Source organism: Cucurbita moschata, unplaced genomic scaffold (genome assembly GCF_002738365.1).
Source record: "Cucurbita moschata cultivar Rifu unplaced genomic scaffold, Cmos_1.0 Cmo_Scf00006, whole genome shotgun sequence".
Classification (NCBI taxonomy): Eukaryota; Viridiplantae; Streptophyta; class Magnoliopsida; order Cucurbitales; family Cucurbitaceae; genus Cucurbita; species Cucurbita moschata.
The window spans coordinates 4,605,953-4,617,532 of NW_019268522.1; the positions used below are offsets into that span (position 1 = coordinate 4,605,953).

At 35.7% G+C, this 11,580-nt stretch overlaps 2 protein-coding genes across 6 annotated transcripts in view; one reads left to right on the top strand and one right to left on the bottom strand.

Moving 5' to 3' along the window:
• LOC111444390 (vacuolar protein sorting-associated protein 41 homolog) overlaps positions 1–2,571 on the top strand; it is a 27,068-nt gene extending 24,497 nt beyond the window's left edge. For all 5 annotated transcript variants that reach the window (XM_023082481.1, XM_023082483.1, XM_023082479.1 and 2 more), the window contains 3 exons: positions 1,658–1,739; positions 1,821–2,288; positions 2,339–2,571. In XM_023082481.1, coding sequence (XP_022938249.1) covers positions 1,658–1,739; positions 1,821–2,264 — 526 coding nt within the window. In that variant the 3' untranslated portion in view covers positions 2,265–2,288; positions 2,339–2,571. The remainder of the gene's footprint in view (positions 1–1,657; positions 1,740–1,820; positions 2,289–2,338) is intronic.
• Positions 2,572–6,289: 3,718 nt separating this feature from the next.
• On the bottom strand, positions 6,290–10,478 carry LOC111444398. The gene is made up of 5 exons (XM_023082490.1): positions 10,094–10,478; positions 9,815–9,921; positions 8,203–8,713; positions 7,049–7,167; positions 6,290–6,876 (listed from the first exon to the last, which is right to left on the bottom strand). The coding sequence occupies exons 1-5, from the start codon at positions 10,340–10,342 to the stop codon at positions 6,678–6,680; spliced, it is 1,185 nt and encodes a 394-aa protein (XP_022938258.1). The 5' UTR covers positions 10,343–10,478; the 3' UTR covers positions 6,290–6,677.
• Positions 10,479–11,580: the final 1,102 nt, after the last annotated feature.

Here is an 11,580-nt window from a genome sequence, read left to right on the forward strand (position 1 = left end):
GGGGGGTAGATAGGAGTTAATCCATAATGGAAGATATCAATTTTAATATCTGCCCGAATCTGATTAACAAAGAATCAAATTACATATGTAACATATTATGTATTTCTTTTCACCTCATTTTTTCGGATTTTGTGTTTGTCTTTAATGGATAATTGTAAATCCAAGTAACAATTCAGACAGAGGTTATTTATATATCTTTTTCACTTTATTTTAGGGAAAGATTATTGAATTGAGTCTCTTAACTTAAATAAACTAGGCAGAAAATGCTGAGATGTATGTCTTGTTATTATGTATTTTTATCGTTTTATTTATTTTTTTTGTGAAAAATTTTTTTATTTTGGATCTATCTATTTGTTTCAAATTATGGATGGGTTAATCCGAATATACATTTATTTATGATAATAAAATGTAATAAATCCTTTTTTTTTTTACAACAAAACCTTATTCAAATAATAATATTGCAAATTTTCAATCAATTAAATCTTTTTAAGGATTTCTTATGAGTCCTTGGTACTCGAAGAAGTATGAAACTCGTGAATCCATTCTATGAAGAAATTGAAAAATGGAGATTCTTAATTATTCGTAATTAATGATTTCTTAATTGATTTTATAGAAATTCAAAAATCTCTCTCTCGATCTCGATATAGATATTATCTAGAAAATATCTATATATAGAGAAATAAATATTGCACTCATAGAAAAAAAAATGTTATATGATCCAATATATACAATAAAATATGGGTTTAAATAAATAGAAGTATTCCCAAGACTTTTTCAAAAACTACCCATGTCATAAGAGTATAGATTACTATGGACCAACTAAACCAATGACTATACATGATTCCATAAATGAATCAATTACATACCAGTTGCACGAAATTAGAGGTTATGGTAAAACTTCGTTTAAAACGATGTGGTAGAAAGCAACGTGCGACTTGAAGGACATGATCTACTGTGGATTCTTATACCCACCATTTTATATTATATAGGAATGAAGATGCTCTTGACTCGACATCGTTTGTTCTGTTCCACTAGAGCTCTAATTTTTTGAGGGTTTTGATGTAAATAGTACATGATGGAGCTCGAGTAGAAAGTATTGATTCATTTATCAAGGGCAGAGATCTAGGGTTAGTGTCAATCAATAAGTTAAAACTACTTCGTAAGTATATGTTCGGTATAGAAATCGAAAGGATCCAATTCGACCAAGTTTCAAATTCAAACGTCAAATTTGATCAAAAGTGTATCACATGAGAATCCATTATTTATATATTTATATGATTCTTTGATAAAAATAAATCAGAAAAAATGGTATGTTGCTGCCATTTTGAAACGATTAAAGATCACCGAAGTAATGTCTAAACCCAATGATTAAAGGCAAGGATAAAGGATCCCCTCAACAAGTAAAAATCTTTTTCAATTGTCTCAATAACTAAACTAGATCAGAATGAAGAATTGAAATAGATTCTAAAGGAGACAGGCATTGGTTATTATCTTTCTTGGGCAATATACTTCCATCTAAAATCTCTCTTTATCAGGCAAAAAAGAATAAAAAATAAAATCGTGATGCTTATATTATTTTAAAAAATTTATTACCATATATTTTTTTTTCATTTGGATCTAAATCATGATCTAATTATTTTCATAATTTCTATTTCAGGCTTAGGGATCGGCTAGTTAAAATCATTACCGATTACAGGACGGAAACGAGTCTTAGACATGGATGTAATGATATTTTGAAGGTATTTTCATGCTAAACAAATTTGCTGCATCACTAGAACTGAACCTTGTGCTTGCAGATAGTAATGGGTGATTTTCCACAGGCTGACACTGTGAATCTACTGGTTAAGTACTACAATGAGGCCAGACATGGAATTTACTTGAGCAACGAAGAAGATGAAATACGTGGGAAAAGAAGCGAAAATAAGGTTTTTCAATCTATTCAGGAATCTGTGAGTGCTAGAATGATGGAGGTCAAGTCGAAAACTCGGGGAGGCGCTCGATGCTGCATATGTTTTGATCCCTTTTCTATACAAAATATGTCAGTCATTGTGTTCTTTTGCTGTCATGCATACCACGAGACTTGTCTTATAGAATCTACTTCCAATCTTGATGCTAATAAAGGGAGTGGAGAGACTCGGCATGATTCGACTTCGGACTTCGATTATGATAACGGAGAATTTGAGGACGACGATGAGGATGATACAGATGCGGGCGGTCCTAGAATGCGTTGTATCTTATGTACTACTGCCGCCTCCAAGAGTTGAAAGCACTTTGTATGCATATTTGGGGTCATGGTTTTCATTATTTTTCTTCTTTGGGCTTCCTCTCTAATGCGTTCATCATCATGCGGGTATGTACAGGCTATCTATCTACCATCCCTTGCTTGTATTGTCATTTATATTTCTTTATCTATGTTCGTATAATTAAAGGTTAGAAGATTTTGTTTTGATGGTTGTAGTGATCTTTTTTTTCTTTTTCTTTTTTTAATACAAAGCTGTGTTATGCTCGGGTTCGGAGTTGAGATGTGTGAATATAAGTTGAGTTGGGTTGAGGGTGATTGACATTTGTATTTTACTATTTTTTTTTCCACGCAAGAATGACTTTTAACTTTTTGGAATGACAATAACACCGAAATCTTATTTGTGACAAAACATGACATTGAACTTTTGATCTTGTTATTATTATTATTATTATTTTGTATATTGTTAATAAATAAGCTATTACGTTGTAAAAATATTTCACTTCGACTAAAAGGTTAATGTTGAAAATATGTTCTGTAAAATCTAATATTCAAAATAATCTAAACTTTTTCGTCTGGGTTATTTTTTCTTTTTCTTTTTCTTTTTTGTCCATATTTTTATATGTTACGAAAATATCTGTTGCAGGTAACTCTGGCAGCAATTAATCAATATGCCAGTTAACATGAACAGGGTTATATATACAGTGATTTTAAAGTGATTAATGGAAGATCTTTAAAATATGCAATAAAAAATAAAATCATGTCAAATTATTAATATTATTATTTTTCTAGTATAATCAAACAATTTGTTATTTAAAATACTTTTGAAGAATGTTGTTATGTAACATTTTATTACTATCTTTTTAAATAAAGTGTTTAGAAGGTTGTCTAAACGGGGCTAGAAAATAAGGTTTGGCTTTTGGGCATCTAATGGAGTATATGCTGATTTGCTTGTGAGTTTCTTATGAGCTTGGCTAGTGGCCACTTATGTCGGTGGCTAGCCACTTCGAACCGAGCCGATTATGAGAGGGAGTAAGTAGCTCAAGGAGAAGAAGATATGTTCGGGTAATGGATCTTTATGTAATACAAATTTATTATTTAAAAAAAGTAAATTTACTTTTGTAAATTGACTTAGATAGATGTGTGAATTGAAGCGCACTCTCTTACTACTAAATTAAACGAAAATTAAACAATTTGCTTTAATAGGTCGAATAAAATCAAACCACTAAAAGAAAGCTCTTAATTGATGTAACAAAGGTAAGTAAGACTTTATGGTAGACTTTTGACCACTCACAAATTCTTCTTCTCATGATTCTTTCATGTAGCTGCTGGCCTCTAAGGCTTCTTCTTCATCGATAGTAACCAACAACCGTTACCGATTGTAGCATTGTTATTGGTTAAGAGGCTGAAAAAACATGAACAAATGGAGAGAGATATCCACGACTATCTACTATCTGCATATCACGATCTGATTTTCGAGCTATTCGAAGCATGGATCACGAAAAGACACATACATGAAGGTTCGCTTCTGAGAGTCTACATATCTTTGTGGTCTCTCGTCCCTCTCAAGACGAGTTCATGAAATGAGGATCCCATGTAGGTGTTTACTTCGATCCTAAAGCAGTCCCCTAGATAAACTGCTAGGTCATATAGTTGGCAATAATATCATGAGTCTAATAACATCCATGTTCAAGATTCAAATTAAGATTCGGAATCTAGATTCGGCCCCATGACAATCCCAACATTCTCCTACATTCCCTACGACATGGTCAGATTCCGCTATTCAGAACAAGGCCTCCACAAACTGAAGGGAAGAAAATATGAAATCATAGTGTACTGAATAGGTGGGAGGAGGAGGACTAGGATGACTTGGAGCACATACCACGCAAGGTTGGGTCTATTATGTGGAGTAGTACTTTGCTATTTGGCGTTGTATTAAGTTTGTGGTCCTCGTTGTGCCTTGTTCTGGGAATCAGTCTACTTAGCTTGGCTATACCCTTAGAACTAAAAGGTAGACATTCTACATAATTCATATTTACCCTATTTAAAAGCATGATATCTAATCTTTTTGTCTATTCAAGTCAAAACGCGATTGGCGTACGAGTCAAAGGTGCCCTCATCAAGTCCCGGGCTCTAGGGTGGATCGTACAAGTATGGATCAAGTATCCCTATTAGCAACCTTGCTATGGTCTCCCTAATAGGTTCCATACGTGTCTACTCCTAAATGTTAACTGGAAGCTCCCGCAGTGATACCTGACAGGTTCTATATCCTGTCATTCCAGGCTCTAAATAGTACAAGACAAACTCCCTCTTAAGCATAACTAAAACTCTCTCAGTAGTACCCTCTAATGTGCCAAAACTCTAAATGAGTGCGTTGCATTCCTCTATATTAGACAAACCTTCATTAGTCGAGATAGGCTCACGATAAGGTGTTGTGTTCTAACTGTCCCTACATAGTAGTAGTCAATTCATACCATTATAAACGATTCTAAATGTGGCTCAAGAACCAAAGCATAGCAAAACATAGGCTAAGGCTCACTAAACAGGAGTACAATACTCTAGGACACAACATTATAATCCAATCAAGCAATCATGGGCATAACGAGGTATTCCAACCTCCTAACATGCTTTCTCGAGAATCTAAACAAGAAAATTCTCCTAATAACATGCATATCAACCTGATAGATATGTTCGTACTTTGCTAGAATCACAACAAACCATTCAAAACAATCAAAATCAAAATCAAAGTAGCATAAGTCTTAAGAGCATAAGAGCTCAAATGAGATCTTTAATTTCTTGCTTTAATCAAGATATAACATGCTCATAGTCATTTTCCCTCAAGTCCTAGTTGATCCTACAAGTACCTCTTCAAGAAATGTTTAAGCAATTACTTACATGTTGGGAAGTATTTGGCAGCTTGATTCCGGAACTTTTCAAACTCAAAATTTCTTGAAATATTTTGGAGAAGTCCTTAAATGAGTCGAGGATCATAAATAACAAGAAATTCCTAAAACTCAACCCTAGTTCATGAAAGAGTTAATCTGGTTACTTATGTTCAAGCATACTCCAAACCTTGTCTATTCCAAACCTTGTCTAGCATGCCTCAAACATCCAATCTTGTTTCAAAGCTATCATGTATCAAGATTTGGTTTTGGACTTGACATGGCTCCAAATCCTCCCTTGTTGAGAAACTAGGACAACATACAATCCCACTTGTATACGAGTCTTATTCTTATCTTGCAAGTTCACCATCTCATAGGAATTGTCATGGAGCCTAAGTTCAATCATAGCCCCTATTTAGTTCCTTCACCCACACAGGCTCTAGAAGTAGTACTTGCCACATCAAAAACAAGAACTTGTTCCAGCAACACGTGAGTAGAACTTGCCACATAAAAGATCATCTCACCCTTTACAATGAGTTCTTCGTGGGAGTTGGTTGAACACTTTCTAAGAAGGAATTAGTAGGTAAAAACACGCAAGAAAGAAGACCAGGGTCGAAGCTGGAAGGTACAGATCTTGAGTTTTTGTGAGTTTCAAATGTTAATATCTTGCTCGATTCTCCACGATACTTAACGATACTTGTCTCTATGGATTCAGCATGAGGAGCTCTACAAGATCAATGAAGGATACAAAAGCAATCAGAGCCTATGGAAGAAGAACCGATGAGAGAAAGAATGAGTTGGGCAACGTGAAGATGGATTGGTTTGAGTGAATCGGTCCGAACCCAATCTGCTTCACTAGAGTTTTAAAAAGTCAGGTGGTGAACATAAAATTTTGGAATAAATGGAAGTGAGGACAGGGACAAAAAAAGGCATGTCCATCTCTGCTTCACTCACTAACATTCCTTGGCCTACCCCTCCACTCATTAATCAGTTTAGTTTTTTAGATTTTGTTGAATAAATAAATAAATTAAACATTTGTTTTTATAAATTAATTTGGGTCAAAATGTGACCCACTTGCACAAGGTTCATATAACAATACATCCTAGGTTGTCCTTGTTCCTTGATGAGAATTTGCACATTAAGGTGGAGAATTTGCAACAACCTTAGCAATCATTGAAGGTGGAGAATTTTATCAATGCAAATAAACAAAACTGTACGAGACTTCAGAGATGCCAAAAAATAAAAATTCGAATTTGCACTCAGCTAAATAGGTAGAGCCTTGGAGGAAAAATCACAGTTAGAACTGTGGTAAGGTATACCATACTGCAGCTAAGAAATCACTTCATATTGGAGGAACTTTGACCAATGAACTGTAAGAACTAAAAAAGAGAACATTAGCAATAATGGGATGAGCTTGAAATACCTTATTTGCCTACCTTGTCTCCCTTGCTACTACAGTTTTGTTTTAAAGAAAGGCAGAACTGCAGTTTCCGACACCAACGAAAACGACATGAAAATCGAATGCCCAAGATCATAGAATTTCTGGGTGCTCAAAACTATGAAACACCAACAATATATGCGTTCCAAGAATCCTTTTGTTGAAAAGTTTCGACCTCCTCATATTTCACTTCACTTCCTGTGCCAAACCCCTCTATACTTCTAATCTCTTCGGTGTCCGGCATCTGCCGAATCCAAATGTGGATGGATCTGAATCCAGCCTCTTCCAAGCAGTCTTTGATCTCCGGTAATGACCACCTGTTCATATGTACAAAGATCATCTCAAAATTTTGGCCACTAGAAATGGTATAAAGAAATGGCTATGAAATTTAAACAACATATAGTTTCAAATTTTGGTATAGCAGTCGAGTTGATTATGGTTTACAAATATGGAATTTGATTTCATGGAAAAGAGAAAAGGTTTCCTTACAGTCTCCAGCTGTATGAAAATGCATGGCGAAGCTTCTTCTGCTGCTTCTTAAGATCAAAATGGAGGCTAATCCTCGTTTTACGTCCAACGATGTCGAACTCAGCTTGCTCCCAGATATACTGCAGTTTCTCCAAGAAATTAGAATGCAATATCTCCAAGAAACTAGAATGCATTTCATGTGAAGAAAAGAAAACAGAAATGGGGAAGATAAACAATGTTTGAATAGATGGCATTAATTTAGAAAGTGAACAGATCCGGTTAAATAAGGCTGTTATATGGAAGTATTTATGTTATAACTACGGCTATGAAGACCTCCACAATGAACATCTTCGAATTGAGGTGAAAACAATATAGCAAAACTATTGAGAAAGGAGTGTTTCTAAATCCTTGCATTTCTAGTGGGTATACATGTAACAGCCCAAGCCCACCGCTAACAGATATTGTCCTCTTGGGGTTTTTCCTTCCGGACTTTCCCTCAAGGTTTTAAAACTCATCTATTCCGAGAGGTTTCCACACCCTTGTAAGAAATGCTTCGTTCCCCTCTCCAACTGATGTGGGATCTCACAATACGTGCCCCTATAGAAGGTGTTGAAAAGAAGAGTCACTGCCCTTTCTGCCTACTGATCTGTAATCAATTTTACAAATTTCTTGAATGGAGAACTCAGCCTATCAAGACAAATGATCCAAGTTTCAGCCCCATCAGTTCAGTCATCATGGATTTTGAAGAATATAACTAGACAACTACATTAGAGTACCACTGGGTCAGGTAAATTCAACAATAGATGCCCATTGATATCATAGTCTTCCTTCTTCGCATAAGGCCTAGACATAATAAACTCATCATCTAGGCTAATAGTGAATTAAAATAAATTTTTGTTGCAGTACTAGCGGCCTCTTAAGAGAACCAAATACTGAATCAATGATGTCATTACCCGTGTTAAGAATTGTTGGGATGATCATGGGTTTATAAGTAAGGAATACATCTTCACTAATATGAAACCTTTTAGGGAAACCAAAAGCAAAGCCATGAGAGCTTATGCTCAAAGTGGACAATATCATACCATTGTGGAGAGTCGTGGTTCCTAACCCCCGCAGAACACATATAACTAGTTTGCTGATGTTTGAACTCAAAATAATAATAATAATAATAGTACCTTAAAATTAGCGAATTTCCTTTGAAGCTTCAACTTCTGTTCTGACGAGGTACCGCCATACAAATCCATGACAAATATCCCACCTTTTCTGGATAAGCTAGCACGGGCATGCTTAAAATACATAACAAGATCTTTACGTGAATGGAGACAACAACAGCTGTAGTTAAATGCGCACACAATATCTCTGGCAGGCAATGTAATGTTCCTCTTTATATAGTTGTTATCGTTAGAAGAGGCAGATTCCTCTTTCACAATGGATTTTGATGCACTGGCTTCGAGATTATCTTTGCTATCTTCCAATGTTAAATTTTCAATCAGCTCCTCCTCGGGCTTTGGATTGACAAGTCTGGCCTCAGAAGGATGCAGAACATTTCCATGAAAAAGAGAGATTCTTGAATATCCGTCGGCTCCAATTCGGTTAACATTGTTCTCCATGCACCACGTTAATGCCTCAAGATCAAGATCCAAACCTATAGCAGTCCTACGTGAATCATTTCGAAGCCATTCTATACTGTAGAAAGTAAATAAGTATCAGGTTTTTCATCCATCCAACTACAACATGATGACTCACAAGTAAAATATTGGCTCCATCTTGTTTATAAATAGAAATTGAAATGAACAATGAAGTCAAGTTTAGCTATTCTCAACCTATTCCATACCTGGTGGTCTCTATCTTTGAAAATAACTTGATCAACACACAGTATCAAAAATTAAGAATAAAAGTAGTTCGTTGTAACTGCCCAAGCCCCCCGCTAGCAGATACTGTCCTCTTTGGGCTTTCCGTTTTGGGTTTCCCCTCAAGATTTTAAAACGAGTCTGCTAGGGAGAGGTTTCCACATCCTTATAAAAATTGTTTCGTTCCTTTCTCCAACCGATGTGGGATCTCACAATCCATCCCCCTTAGGGGCCCAACGTCCTCGCTGGCACACCGCCCGGTGTGTTGCTCCGATACCATTTGTAACAGCCCAAGCCCATTGCTAGCAAATATTGTTCTCTTTGAGCTTTCTCTTCTAGGCTTTCCCTTTTAGGCTTTCCCTCAAGGTTTTAAAACATGTCGGCTTGGGAGAGGTTTCCACACCCTTGTATGGAATGTTTTGTTCCCCTCACCAACCGATGTGGGATCTCACATTCATGTCGATAAGGATTTAACTAGTGATTGTAATGACAAATAATCCTGATATGTTATCTTTTAAGATGCATAAATTCCAACAATGGAGGAGCCAAGGTAACAGGCTGTCACGGATTACACCATCAATACACATTACAAACATACAGTTTAGGAAAATTTAAAGGCAGCTTGATTTTCTAAAATACTTGTAGATATGTATTTTCATAAAAATAACTATAAATATATCGAAAAATACAATATTTTTAAAAGAATTCATTGATTATTCATTAACTTAATGACGTAATCAATACATTTTTTCATTTGATAATCAGTGATTTTATTTGATCGATGACCTACTAATTGATTAACTAGACATTGATTGATAAACTAAAATGACATTAACAATTATCGATGAACATGTGTTTCATTTTTTACATTTACGATGTATGCAACCACCCCTCAAGGAACAATTGGCTAATATCTCAGCAAGAAACAGTGGTGTACCTCAAAAGTGCAGTGCCACAAAAATCTTCTTGGAAATGGATCGGCTGCCTACCTCCCACGTACATTAAAAAAAACTTCTGCAAATAACTTATATCTCCTTTGGGTGACTGCAGAGAATAAACAAATTTCAGAAAACAGCCAAACCCCCACCGTCCTCTCAATTAGCAATACAATTCAAAGGTAAAAGAAAACACGCGTATACTCATCAGTTCAAATAATCAATGATCGTTTCTTACAAAGATTTCCAGATATCTAGCAATACAAGAAGAAGGCCCAAACCTGAACTGATTGTTGATAGAGTTGAAATTTCGAAGGAATATCCACTGATGAGCCCTCATTACTTGTTTCTTGTTCCTCCTCCTCCGCATCCTCCTCCACTTCTACTACTTCTTCTTCAACTTCTTCTTCTTCTACTGGATAGCTATGAAGATCACCATCTTCCGCAACATCTCCTTCTGAATTAAACTTGAAATCCCTACGGCGAGAATGTCCGTCGTGATGTTTCTGTTTCTTGTCTCGCTTTCCCATTCTCCCTCCGCCGCCGAACTCTCCGCTGGTTTCTCAAAAATGAATGAAGACTTAACAGTTTTTACAAATTTTCTACGCAAAACCTTACCTACCCCTAATTTTAAATCAACTTCGTTAAAGTCTCCTAATTAATTTAGTTTTCTTTTTATTTTAATAGATTTTTTAACTTAACTTTCCCCGCTTTTTAACTTGATTCAGGATTTTCCCCGAACAGTTCGGTAGATTCCCACGCGTTACACACCCGTTCGCCATTTTGTTCTGTTGAGATATATTATTTATGGAATATATCTTAGATATTATATCTTAATATTCTTCCATTTATGATTAGATTTATAGTATATTTTATTTTATTCTAGTATTTAATTATTTTATATTTTCCTCATTTGTACGGGCTTGTATCCTATTTAAAGGATATCAATATCAATGATAATACACACATTCCCAGTTATATTTTCTATCTCATTCTTAACATGGTATCAGAGCACCGATCTTGGTGTTCTTAAATATCAAAATTTCCTTTATGGCGGAATCAGCCAAATCTAGCTTCAAAATTTCGGATGTTGATTTAACACATCCGTACTATATTCATCACTCTGATCAGCCAGGATATTCACTTGTTCCAATCAAATTAAATGGAGCAAATTATCAATCCTGGAGGAAATCAGTTATGCATGCTCTTATTGCCAAGAAGAAAATTGGCTTCATTGATGGCACAATTGAGGAACCGTCCCAAGATGCAAATTCAACCGAATTCGAACTCTGGAATCAGTGCAACAGTATGATAATATCTTGGTTAACTCATTCCGTTGAAGCAGATATCGCTAAAGGCATTATTCACGCCAAGACAGCTCATCAAGTGTGGGTTGATCTTCACGATCAATTCTCACAAAAGAATGCTCCAGCAATTTTTCAAATACAAAACTCGATAGCAACGATGTCACAAGGAACCATGGCACTGTCAACATATTTCACCAAGCTCAAAGCACTCTGGGATGAACTGGAAGCGTACCGCACACCATTTACCTGTAATCAACGTCAAATACATATTGATCAACGCGAAGAAGACAAGTTGATGCAATTGCTCATGGGGCTCAATCAGTCTTATAAAACGGTGAGATCTAACATATTGATGATGTCTCCATTACCTAATGTGAGGCAAGCCTATTCATTACTTGTACAAGAAGAGATGCAGCGTCAGGTAACTTCCGAACCTACTGAGAAAATCTCGATTGCATCAG

Bases quoted from the DNA above. Each gene is read 5' to 3' on its own strand.
- LOC111444398 (XM_023082490.1), bottom strand. From the start codon at position 10,342: ATGGGAAAGCGAGACAAGAAACAGAAACATCACGACGGACATTCTCGC. The intron at 8,714-9,814 runs GTACACCACTGT...TACTTTCTACAG, and splicing joins TGTGGCACTGCACTTTTGAG to TATAGAATGGCTTCGAAATG. The intron at 7,168-8,202 runs GTACTATTATTA...GAGAAACTGCAG, and splicing joins GGAAATTCGCTAATTTTAAG to TATATCTGGGAGCAAGCTGA.